At 35.3% G+C, this 13,206-nt stretch overlaps 1 protein-coding gene across 16 annotated transcripts in view; it reads left to right on the top strand.

The window, feature by feature from the left end:
- HMBOX1 (homeobox containing 1) overlaps positions 1–13,206 on the top strand; it is a 135,786-nt gene that overhangs the window by 73,663 nt on the left and 48,917 nt on the right. For all 16 annotated transcript variants that reach the window (XR_006719271.2, XM_045504923.2, XM_045504922.2 and 13 more), the window contains one exon: positions 7,191–7,301. Coding sequence is in view for 15 of the 16 variants with exons in the window: in XM_045504923.2 (XP_045360879.1) it covers positions 7,191–7,301 (111 nt within the window). In the remaining variant the exon portion in view is untranslated. The remainder of the gene's footprint in view (positions 1–7,190; positions 7,302–13,206) is intronic.

Genomic DNA, 13,206 nt, shown 5'->3' with positions numbered 1-13,206 from the left:
TATTTCTTGTTGATCTTCTGTCTAGTTGTTCTATTATTTAAAATGGGATATTGAAGTCTCCAACTATTGTTGAATTGTCTATTTCTTTATTGAGTTCTTTCAGTTTTTGCCTCATATATTTGGGGCCCTGTTGGTTGGTGCATATATATCTTTAATTATGTCTTCATCATGAATTAACCCTTTTATCATTATAAAATATCCTTATTTTGTCTTTTGTAACAAATTTTGTCTTTAAGTCTATTTTGTCTAACATTAGTATAACCACTCCTGTTTTCATTTGGTTATTCTTTACATGGTGCATCTTTTTGCATTCTTTCACTTTCAATCTATACATGTCTTTAAATCTAAAATGTATCTCTTGTAAAGAGCATACAGTGTGATCTTATTTTTTTAATTGATTCTGCCAATTTCTGTCTTCTTATTGGAGTGTATAATCCATTTAAATTTAATGTGTGATCAGTTAGGATTTACGTCTACCATTTTGTCATTTGTTTTGTATGTCTTTTGTCTGTTTTGTTCCCCCATTGTTCAGTTACTTCCTTCTTTTGTGTTAAATACATATTTTCTACTGTATAGTTTAAATCCCTTGTCATTTCTTCTAATTTCTTTTGAGTTACTGTCTTAGTGGTTGCCCTGAGAATACCATTAACATCTTAGTTTATAATAATCTATTTCAGATTAATACCAACTTAATTTCAATAGTACAGGAAAACTTTACACCTTCACAGCTTCATTCCTTACGCCCTACTTTGTGCCAGTATTACCATTCAATTACATGCTTATACATTGTGTGTCCATCAGCTTAGATTCATAATCATTACCTTATCCAGTTTTCTTTTAAATCAAATAGGAGGAAAAAAGAAGTTATAAGGAAAAATACATTTATACTGTTCACTTCACTATATGTAAAATATGCCTCAATTAAAAACAAAACAAAAATATACAGAGCATAGGAGTGGAAAAACTGGGAGACTGTATGTAAGTCCTGAATTCATTTAAATCTACAACTATGAGTAAACAACTATGGGAATTATGAATCCAGAATAGAATATAAATGTTGAGTATGCAGAAGTATCTTCCAGATAACAGGAGTTGCGTGTAAAAGCTGGGAAGGGAGATGGGGAAAGTATAGCATATGTATGTGTATTAGTTATCTGTTGCTGCATTAAAGGTTATATTGACCTTAGCAACTTGAAACAACCTAAATTTTTATTATCTCACTTGGTTTCCATAGATCAGGAATCCAGAAGCAGCTTAGACAGGTCTTTCTGGCTCAGGGTGTCTTAGGAGGCCACAGTCATCGGCAGCCTTACCTAAGGCTAGGGAACTCACTTCCAAGGGGGCTCACTTGCATAGCTGTTATTAGGATGCTTCAGTTCTTTGCCACATGGATTTCTCCATAGGTCTGGTTGTGGTCTCATAACTCAGCAGCTAGCTTTCTTCAGAACCAACTATCTGAGAGAGAAGGCAGAGCAGAAGTTTTTTATGACCTAGCCTCAGAAGTCACCACAGTCTGCCATGTGCTGTTGGTTGGACAGACTAACCCTGAAGCAATGTTGAAGGGGATTACACCAAGGTAGGAAGACCAAGAGGATCATTAGGAACCATCTTGGAGACTGGCTATCACAGTCTGCTAATTTCTTTAGCTTTTTCAGCCAGGAGCCATTAGATATAGCTCACAAATTAGAAAGTAATTCTTCCAACCTCCTAATGTTTTTGTATGATTCTTTTTCCTTGCTTTAGTGCACTCTTAGGAACCTCATTTCCACTATAGAAGCATTTACTAAACTTGAGTAGCTCTTTCACTCTAGTTTATTTAAAAATTTTTCCTTGTGTTAAAATCAAATCAAACTAAATTTTAAAATTCAGTGTATAGTACGATCTCATTTTAGTGATTATTTCTGCCTATGCTTGGAGTGAGCTTGTAATGAGTGTAGTTACTTCTCAGTAGTAAAAATTTAGATGAATCTTTTTTATTAGCTTTCCTCTTAATTTTTCTACTTTCCTCTGAACTGCTTAGAATTCTTTTTATAATGAGCATATGTTAATGTTTACAAAAAGAAAGTCAGACTTTAAAAATAAATTTACAATATTCAGGAATGGTGAGGATATGGGGAAACATTCTTATCACTGTTGGTTAGAATATAAAACCTGGTACAATATGTACCAGGGGACAGTATGATAGTATCCATCACAAACTTGAATACCATTCACATGCTATGAGTCAAATTCCATTCATGTGCATCAGCCCTAAAATATTTATTTATATACACAAAAATGGGCACAGAGTGTTCATTGCATCATCATTTATAGTGTAAAATGTTAGCAATAATTGAAATGTTTGATAATAGGTAAATGTTTAAGTGGATTATGGTATATTTCTGGTATAAAATACCACATAAATGTTAGAATGATGAAGGTTCACTGTGTACTACATGAGAAGATTCCAAGACATTTGTGAGAAACATTAAATCACTTATTATGTATAGGATAACTCCAAATGTGTGTTAAAAAAAAAAAACCTAGATGTTTATATGTACATGTTTGTGTATTACATGCGTAGGAAGGAGTCTAGGATTCACACCAAATAAGCAAGGATACCTCTAGGATAGGGAATGAGAGAAGGGTTGGAGGAAGGACTTTTTTCTCTGCATGGTTTATTTTTACGGAGAATGTATGTACGTGTTCTAACTTAAAAAATTTGAGGTGTATCTCTAGTTCCATAGTGGAAGGTGAATTGCAGAGATGATACCTGCTCTCAAGTAGAAAATTACTTGAAGCACGTTTCAGTTTTTCAACTGTGAAATGATCTAATTAAAAAGGATCTGATCATGAGGATTTTGTACTTTGTGGGTTGTAGATGACTTGTTCTTTTCATCAAAGTGACTTCAATTGTGTAAGTGAAAGAGGCTGAGAATCCAAACTGCAGGAATGAGGATTGGAGAGAAGATGAAGAGAATTTTAGGAAGAGAAAGTGATTGGATTTAGTAAGCATGTGAGAGTTGGGGGAAAGAATAGAACGGAAGATACAATTGAGATAGGGAACACAGGAAGAAGAGCAGATTTAAAGGAAGAGGATAATGAATTATGTTTACTGTGTTGAAGACCTGTGGGAAATTCTCTTGAAGCTATCTAGCAGATCGTTTGAAACAAGAGTCTGGTGCTCTGTAAGTCATTGGTATTTAAATATTTTAAATCATGATTGTTGATAGTTGAGATGACCAAAGGAAGGGTGTGTTAGAGGGAAGGAAGATGCTTACAGATGGAATCCTGGGGCATTAACCTGTAAGGAGGTAGCAAAGCAATCCCTGAAGTCGACTGAAAAGTTATGTTGGAGAGTTGTATCCAGCATTCCAAGGATAAAGATGATGTGAGTGGTCAGTAGCATCACACTCCACAGGAAGTTGGAAGAAGAGACATTTAAATTTGTATAGTACTAGGGACCTTGACGAGAATGGGTTGTAGTGGAGAGCCCTCTAGTGGAAGGGAGCATGGCATTTGGGGAACTGGAAGAAGCCTGGTGGAGCTGAAGCTCAGAAAAGAATGTGAATGATACTGGCTGAAAGGCTTTTCCATCCTTCGAACACAACGTGATCGCTTTTCTTATCAGAAAGAAATTAATCAGGGTTCATTTTAGTCTCTCAATGTGTGAAGGTTATATGTAAATTTTTGTTTTCTTCTGCCCTGTGAAAGGTAGAAAAGAGCTTTTGAGGAGCTAAAACTTGTGGAGAATGACTTTTTTCCAGCAGTGGAAAGTGAGGGGAGTTAGGAAAATTTTCTCCAAAGGAGAAGTGCCAAAGCTGACAGTAAAGATAGACTGCGGGGTCTATTGACACCCAGCTCAACTAAAGTTCCAGAGACATGGACCTGCCCCAGAAGGAAAAATGAAAGGAACCTCACTTATCAGCAAGCTGCTAACTAAGAAAAATCATTATAAAATATGTTATTTTCCATATTGAATTTATATATTATATAGTACCTTTTCTGGAAAAAACTACTTACCCTATTACTTTGTTTTCTATATTTATTATATGAAAACTGAGATTAAGTTTACAGGGAAGAAGTTCTTTATTTCCGCTTCTCACAAAAGATTAGATAGGAGAGTATTCTTTATTATCTTCTCTCCCTTTGTTTTATTAAATTAATAAATACACATAGAGAAAATTTGAAACAATATATATTAACAGTTAACATTGCTTACCCCAGAGTAGAACTGGCTAGGATAGGCTGAAATTAACATCTTTTTGCACTTCTTTTTTTGTTTAAGTTAATTACAATGTTTATAAAACAACCAATAAGTATGTAGTACTTATAGGGAAAGGCTGAAAATAAATTAATACATAATTGAAGAAAGATTGAGAAAATAATATAGAGATGTACAATGGAGGAGGAGTCTGCCCCTCTGAATTCAGATTGTGTATCTTTGACTGTATATAAGATTTGATTACTACACAAAACAGAATGTAGATTATGTGAAAAGATATGTATTCATTAAACTATATATTCTTTCATTTATATCATGGGCATCTTTTCATATCGATACATATCCATTCTTTTTTTTTAAACACCACATGGAATTTTAAAAACTTTTTTGGGGAAACTTTTTTTTTACTGAAATATAACACATACAGAGGAAACTGTCTAGTTTAATGACTTTTACAAAGTGAAGACACACATGTAACCACCATCCAGATCAAAATCAAGAATGTTGGTCACTATATAAGCCTTTCTCATCCTGCCTCCAGTAATTAACCTCCCCCCTCCTAACCACAGATAATCACTATTCTGATTACCATCCATGTAGATAAATCGTGTCTGTTTTTTAACTTCATGTAAGTTGAATCATACAGTGTTATGTGTGGCTTTTTTATGTGTGTGTCTGACCTTTTTTGACTCATGTTTGTGGGACTTATCCATGTGGTTGTACACAGCAGTAGGTTTCCCCTTCTCTACTTGGTGCAGTTGTCTGTAGTAGGATGCATAAATACCACAGTTTACGCCTTCTCCTGTTGACGGGTGTTTGGGTTGTTTAATGCTTATTTAAACCTTCTCCTGCATGTCTTTTGAATACATTTCTTTGGAGTATGTACACATTTCTGTGCACTGTATACCAAGGGAAGAAATGGCTGGGTCGTATGGTATGCCTTTGTTCAGCTTTAGCAGACATCACCCAGTTGTTTCCCAAGAAGGCCCTGACATTTTACCCTTCCATCAGCAACATGAGAGCTTCACACACTCCATGCCCTGCCGACACTTGGAATTGATGGCTTTTGGTTGGTTGGTTTTGTTTTTTTGTTACTTGTTTTCATTACTCTTTTAGAACATTGGTTTTTAAAAGTGCCCAGTATTTTGTTTTATGAAAATGCCATGATTTAATCTCCTTTTGATGGGCTTTTGCCCTCTTCCCCAACTACAGAACAGCCAGAATCTGGACAGCTCTAGTATCTAGTAGGCTCTGTGGTTTGTTGTACGTGCAATCTGACTGGGAAAGTTTTAATACTGACAGTAACAGAGTCAATATATTCTCTCTTTCTTTTTTAAATAGCTCTTCCTCAGAATCCCAATGTTTTTGAGTAGTATGATACCAGTATAAGAATCCATGTAAAATAGTTTCTTTTTGTTGACATGAAAATCAATTTTGATTTCATGGTGGTAAATGGTTGTTTTCTTACTCTTCTTAAAAAGTGATGTAAAAAATAGTATAATGTCTGAAACCAGGTTTTTGGTGAACGCATTGCTAAACACAGCCAATTTAATTACACTGAATAATTTTCATTCTCTTAGAACAAGCATACAGTGATAGCTGCCAGCACCTGCATCACATAGATCTTCAGTCCATTGGAAAACTGCTGTGTGAATGACTTGAGAATATAATCCCTTTGGTTTTACAAAACTCTTTGAATTTCACCCTTTGAAAGTAGAAGGTGTTTCCAGTCAGACAACCATACTTTGCAGCCCAGTCTTTCTTCTAACAAAATTCCCCTCCCCCATTTTCTGAAAAAATTTTTTAATGTAGGTTTTTTAAAATACAAAACTCTAGGGGCTTGCTTTTAATGAGTTAAATGTGATCACCAGACCTCCTGCTGCTTCTCATGTTAAGGAGGTGTGATTACTTCAGGATAACCGGTCTTCCAGCTATGCAGTGCAGCTTTAAACAGGTGCTGGCACAGGTGGCATTGAGTGCTATCCAGTTACCAGAAGTAATTCCTTGGGAGAGTTTAGATACTGTTAACCCTCTATGTAGCTGAATGGTCTTTTGGAAAGTGCTTTATGGGCATATTAGACAGTTTTATACTTCCTATTATTCTTTGCTTTTGCTAGTTGCATGTTGAATTATTTATGTTTCAAGTGGCTATAATAACCAGAAGGAGCAGGTTATCCTCATGTTTGTAAGTTTTGGACTTTTTTTTTACTTTCACATGTGGAGGTTTTTTCCATTTCTAAGTAATTGCTGTCAGTAACTTCTTAGCTGTAAGAAACTCCTGAAAACTGAAACTGCTGAAAACTACTGCTTTCTATTCTGCTCTGTATTTTGATAAGTCTTTGTTAGAAGAACATCTTTACCTCTTGAGATTTCTTAAAAGGTCATGTTGTAGCATAACTCTAGAAGTCTTCCAACTGTTAGTTATCTGTGCTACTAACGAGTCTGCAAATGAATTAATAGATGAATTACCCTAAGTGAGTTAACAAATAACCCAGAAACCTTATTGAAGAGAGTATTTTCAATGACCTCTTTTTTCCCAGCCCCTAAATCTTTTTATCAGTATCAATAATGAATAGCAAAATGTGCTGGCTTGATTTTTTTTTTTAATTCTCAGTATCTCTTAAAACTTCTAATGTTCTAAACCAAGATGGTAGTTGAAGGAGCATAAATCAGATCAACGTCTGACAAATAACTATCACTTAGAAACCTCTTTATTTATCTCATATTCATGGACCTGGTTTAGAGATTAATTTAGAGACCACTTTCAAGTCTCGGTAAATAAAATGCTTTGACCTCTAATAGATCATTTCTGAATGTATCCTTGCAGTCAGCTTCTACAAAGAGGCCCAGTATTAAAAACCTTTGCTCAAGTTGCAGCTTCCTTATAGACTAACAGAGAATAAAGTACCCTGTAACCTAGAACTGACCCCTCATTAACTTCCCTGTAACTTCAGTACGCACAACAGCTATTTCTCTTTCTGCGCAGGTATCAGTCAGAGCCGGATCTCTCACTGGCTGTTACAGCAGGGATCAGACCTGAGTGAACAAAAGAAAAGAGCATTTTACCGATGGTATCAGCTCGAGAAGACGAACCCTGGTAAATATTCTTTCCTTTTTTTATTGTATCTGAAACAAAACAAATGTAACTAATTACTTTATTGAATCCACATGCTGATTTGTCTTTCCCCAAGGTAATTTCGTACTTCCCCAAGTAGTTTCGTTCCTTTATGCCAAAGAACATCAAGTCATTTTCACTGCTTCCTCCAAGGTTCCTCTTTGTTTCCAGGTTATATAACATTTCTAACCACAATTTGGAGGAAAGGTCACGATTGTCAGTGGCTGATTCTTTTCCCTCAACTATAGGTACACACATAAGATTCCATATCTAGTTTTGTGTGTGTGTCTGTCTTGTTTTGTTAGTAATACAAATTTAACACCTTTATTTTGTTCATTCTATACCATATCCATACCGTATCCAATGATTTCTGCTAATGATTTTCTGTTTCTAATTCTACTTCTGGGTCATGAATGTGTGTTTGGATTTTAGGATGAAGCTGCCCTGATGACTTCAGGAGCAGCGATAGGTTGGAATGTAGAATGAAATTTTAAAAAGAAAAGGTCACAAAAACCTTTGTGTCTGAAGTTGCCAGAAACAGGAAAGATTTATTGCAGGATACTTTTAACAGGTGGTATATAGAGTAAAATCCAAAGTTGTGTGACAGACTGTCTCAGGGTACACGTTACACAGACTGGTGGCAGTGAGATCAGTACCAGTTTAACCTTGTGGTAGAGCTGCCTTCTACCACTCCAGCATTAAAGCCTTTGCTTATAGGCTAAATCACGAGTTGGAATATTGTGTATTGAAGACTTTTAGCTAATAATAGTATTGGTTCTGAGGTGGAGATAAAGTTATAGAGACACATTTTTGTGTATGTGTCTGTGGTAAGATCTTTTTTTAAAGATCACTTTTTTTTTTTTTTAATTTGAAAGGCTCATGCAGGGCAAGACAGAACCGACCATATCAACCTCTCTGCAATGAATTTTTTGTGTTTAATCTACCCAGTGCCCCATTTTCTATATTGAAATGTTTCAGATGTACAGAAAAGTTGAAAGACCAACACAGCTAACCTGTTTACCCTCTTCTTAGATACAACAGTTGTTAACATTTTGCTATATTTGCTTTATCCCTATAAAAAAAAGAATAAATTTTAAAATGTATTTTCATATATACAAACACACACTCCTTCTTGCTCTTTAGCATTCATCTCCTGAAAAAAGAGTGATTGCCTACATAGCTACTGTCCCCTTTATCACATCTAAGAGAAGTAATTATAATTCCATTGTATCACCTAATATTCATGTTCACATTTCTTTAGTTATAGCTTTTTTAAATTAGTTTTTTAAAATTGAAGTATAGTTGATTTACAATATTGTATTAGTTTCAGGTATACAGCAAAGTGATTCAATTATATATATTTTCAGATTATTTTCCATTATAGGTTATTACAAGATACTGAGTTTAGTTCCTTATGCTGCACAGTAAATCCTTGTTGCTTATCTATTTCATGTATAGTAGTTTGTATCTGTTAATTCCATACTCCTAATTTATTAGCTATTTTTTATTAAATAGTATGTGATTTAGGTTGACAAATTAGAAGTTGTTATGTCTCTTTAGACTTTTGGGGGGGGGGTAATTGGGTTTGTTTGTTTGTTTTATGGAGGTGCTGGGGATTGAACCCAGGACCTTGTGCATGATGCTAGGCATGCGCTGTAACACTGAGCTATACTGTCCCCCATTATGTCTCTTTTGACTTTTAGATCTAGCCACTTAAACTTTTTTTCATGACATAAACTTTTTAAACCATCTAATCTTACATAATGTCCCACATTCTGGGCTTTTCTATTTCCTCTTAGTGTCAGCTAACTTATTCTTCTGTAGCCCCTGTATTTCATATAAACTGGAAGTTAGGATTAGAGGCTTGCTTAGATTCAGGTTAAACTATTTTGGCAAGAATACGTCATAGATAGTTTAGGGAGGACATTTATTAATGGCTGCAATTAACTTTGAAATTCATCAAAATAAAATGGATAGGGAGATGAATATATGATTAAGTATAGTAAATTATTAGATTGTATGGGTGCATATTTTCACTGTAAAATTCTTTTATTATTGCTGTATGTTTGGAAATTTTCACAATAATACACTAGGGCAGAACACTTTGTAGGTAATGTTTAATGTGTTACCATGTACCAAGAGGCATCTTGTCAGGTTGTAGCACTGTTCATTTGCTAAGTTTGATTATTTGTTAAAGTAGTGGCCTCCAGATCCTGATTTTGAAGTTTGTAAATAATCTTTAGGGCATTGTTTTGCCACTGGATAAATAGCCTTTTCTGCAACAACCTTTTGCCAGTGGTCTTAGCATCCATTGATCATGCTCACCTGAATCAATTATCCCAGTGGGGGTTTTCAAAATGGTGATACTGCAATGTAACATTCCTTCAATATTTAATAGCTGGTAGTTTTTCTACAAAGAAGAACTTTCAGGCAAAAGAGAATGTGACAATGAATGTATGTATGTTCATGTATAACTGAAAAATTGTGCTCTATGCTGGAATTTGACACAACATTGTAAAAAGACTATAACTTAATAAAAAAATGTTTAAAAAATAATCAAAGAGGAAAAAAAAGAAGAACTTTCATTTTTAGATACTTTTCTAATGATACCTAGATATACAGGCAAGCTTCTCAAAATACTGACTCTCTTGTTGCCGCCATTAGTTAAATGTTCTAAAGCAGCACAGTTCAGTAGAAGTATAATGTGAATGACACATGTAATTTAAAAGTATCTAGTAGCCACATTTTAAAAAGAAGAAATAGCTAAAATTAATTTTGATACTATATCTATGTATGTATTATGACTTATTATGACTTCAACATTTAATATATACTTTAAAAAGTTATTGAGATCTTCCTTTCTCTCTCCCTTCTTCTTTTCTTTCTTCCTTCCTTCCTTCCATACTGATTCTTTGAAATCTAATATGTATTTTACACTTAAAGCACTTGTCACCTCCAATCAGCTATATTTGAAGTGTTCACTAGCCACATGTGAATAGTGGCTGCCATATAGGACAGTGCAGCCTAAAGAAGGCTCATGTAGAGGCAGTACTTCTATCTCAGCTCTAAGCAGCCTTCCCAAAGACATCACTTCTCCCGTGATTCACAGCAGAGCAGATGGAAAGGGACAAAAACTTGGCACTTGGTCTGTTTAACAGAGCAGCTTAGGCAGTGATAGCGAGGGTTGGGCTAGGTAGATAAGGAACTGTGCCCAGGGGTTTCATAAACCTGATCATATGCCAGCAGTTGGCTACCAGGAGGGTATCCAAGGGATTGACAAGATGTTCCAAAATATATATGGCAGAGCACTGAAGAATTTGGAGGAGAAACACTAGTCAACTATGTCAGGCAGTCAGCCTCTATGAGAGAAGGGATTTTTGTCTCTTGGATTTGGCATTTAGATTAGTGCCTGACATAGAACCTAATCATAGCTGGTAGCGCTAAATTCCCACACTGGATTTCACGGTTCAGCTTCAGTCTCAGGTAGGAACTCAGATACCGGGAAGAGGGATTCACTGGAAACAAGAAGGCAGACTCTCTGATCAGCATTGTTGCAGCTGATCTGATAGCACTGCCAACTGTGGAATACTTCTGCTGGAATCCAGTTTTTAGCATTAGGGTGATATATTGTTCTTCTGAAGCTGTTTTTGTTGTTGTTGTTGTTTTATTTTTGTTTTTAATCTTATTTCCTATTTCAGTTTATCTTGATGTCAGAGCTGGGCTTGCCCACCATTAGGAAATTGGAGGAAGATGGAAATAAAGCATTGAAATAGGAAAAATGGGAAGGGACTAACAGCATTCATCCAGCTGTTTATTAGCAGCTGTTTTTTTTTTTTTTTTAAGGGTATAGTGCCTCCTTCTAAGAATGAGTTCCCCTAGTTGTATGCATTTGTTTTTCAGTGAAGTTGCATTACTAACTGTCCCCCTCTTAAAGGACTTCCTGTTTTTGAGAATCAAATCCACTCTAGTTCTGAGTTCTTTCTAGTTTTCTAGTCCAGTTCTTTATAGTTTAGTTTCTAGTTTTCTGTAGGACGTAATTTAAAGTTAACTGAAGAGAAGAGGATAAGTTCATAATTGTCAGTTGGTAGTTTTCATTGCATCAACAGTAATTGGGTATTGCCAATTGAAGTTTAACTTTTTAAATTTTTCTTTGCACTTTCACCTTTATTATAAGAGCTAATAGGGTATAGAATTTTTTCTAGATAAATGCAGTTTTATTTTGTTGACTTTAAAATAACCTTTGATTTTAGCTAAAGAAGTGTATTCTTATTCCATGGACACTTTGGAACTATTGTAAAATAATAGTTCAAAATTAATTTTGTGTGATAAGATGAACTAAAAGTACACTAGCATCTAAGAATAGCTTATCCGCTGTCTGGTCAATAGTTGCTTGTAGTACATGAGAATCTTCTTTGTAAGTCATTGCAGAGCTGATTGGAATCCAACTAAGTGTCCCTCAGTCAAGAATGGTTAAGTGAGTTGCAGTGTGCCTGCACAGTGGGGTACTGTGGGGCCACACAGCTGCTGCTCCTTGGAGGCAGCTTTATATGGATTGAATTTATATGCGGCAGCATCAAATTAATAAGTGAATACAGTAAGGTACAAAACAGTGGATGTAGTATATTGCCATTTATATTGGAGGAACACACACACACAAATAAATTATGTAAACATAGACCATCCCGGGAGGGTGTGGTAGGAACTGAGAAGAACAGCTCTGTGGAGGGGAACTGAGAAAATGAGGACAGGAGTGGCAGGGAGACTGGTGACTGCATGACCTTTTTGTGTCTTTCTAAATTTTGTGCCACATACTTGTGCTGTATATTCCAAAAATACAAACAAAGTGTGATGAAAAGGAGAGAGGCGGGAGGCACTGAGGGAGAGAGACAAAAAAGAAATTAATCTACCTTGTTAACAGCTTTCAAGATATGAAAAACTGAAGAACCTAGGTTCGCATAGTTCAGACCTGCGTTTAAGAGGCAGTTAGGTAGAAAATAAGATGTCAGTGATTTTTATTGATAGTTCTTTTATTTCATACTTTTTCTCTGTCCAGGACAGATAGCTCATCAGAAGAAATGTAAATGGTACTATCCCTGTGCAAATATTCTGAGAAAAAAATGCAAAATTAAGGACAGTCACACATGAAAAATTGCTTTTTTTTCCTCTAAATTTAAGCATTTAGAAAACAAACAAAAAATGTACATTCTTGTGCCTTTATTCCTGGGCTCAGAGCATTTCACTCTGTATACATTGATTGAGTTCTTCTCTTTTTCAACCTCTTCACTCTAGATCCATTTGATCAGGTTTTTTTAGTGGCTCTTTTAGTGGACTCAGCAAGAAAAATAACAGAGTGGATATTTAAGTTATTTTTTACTGATAATCCTATAGATACAGGGTAGTTCTCTGATAAACGGACCAGTCATCAGAATTTCCCAGCAAAACCCAGAGCCTGCCAAGGCGTGTGAGTATAAAAAGCTGATGGAAACTGATCAAATACGTTTTATCTTATTTCTTATGAAAACATTTACAAGAAAATGTCTGTTTCTTTTAAAAGCAGTGAGTACTAAATTCAGCATGGTTGACATCAAAAGCCCCTTTATTTAATCAAATTAAGCTCAACAGTCCTTTCCCTTGTCTAATTTAAACATTACTATAGCAGACAGGGTTTGATGAGTTCTTCTTGGCTCATGGCAGTGATTCTGCATATTTCTAAATTAAACAATTAAATAAAGTTTGCCAAGAGGCTTATGCAGCAAGCATATGAAGTAAATTTGGAGATCAGAAGTAATGCCTCCTCCCTTCACTGTTGCGGAGTATTAGAGCCTCAGGGAAATTATGTGTATGACATGAGGAAGATGAAAAATTACTTTTGGAGAAGCTAGTTTCC

The sequence above is a fragment of the Camelus bactrianus genome, chromosome 31, assembly GCF_048773025.1.
Source record: "Camelus bactrianus isolate YW-2024 breed Bactrian camel chromosome 31, ASM4877302v1, whole genome shotgun sequence".
Taxonomy (NCBI): Eukaryota; Metazoa; Chordata; class Mammalia; order Artiodactyla; family Camelidae; genus Camelus; species Camelus bactrianus.
The sequence above is the reverse complement of the archived record's forward strand: the minus strand, read 5'-3'. Positions and strand labels throughout refer to the sequence as shown.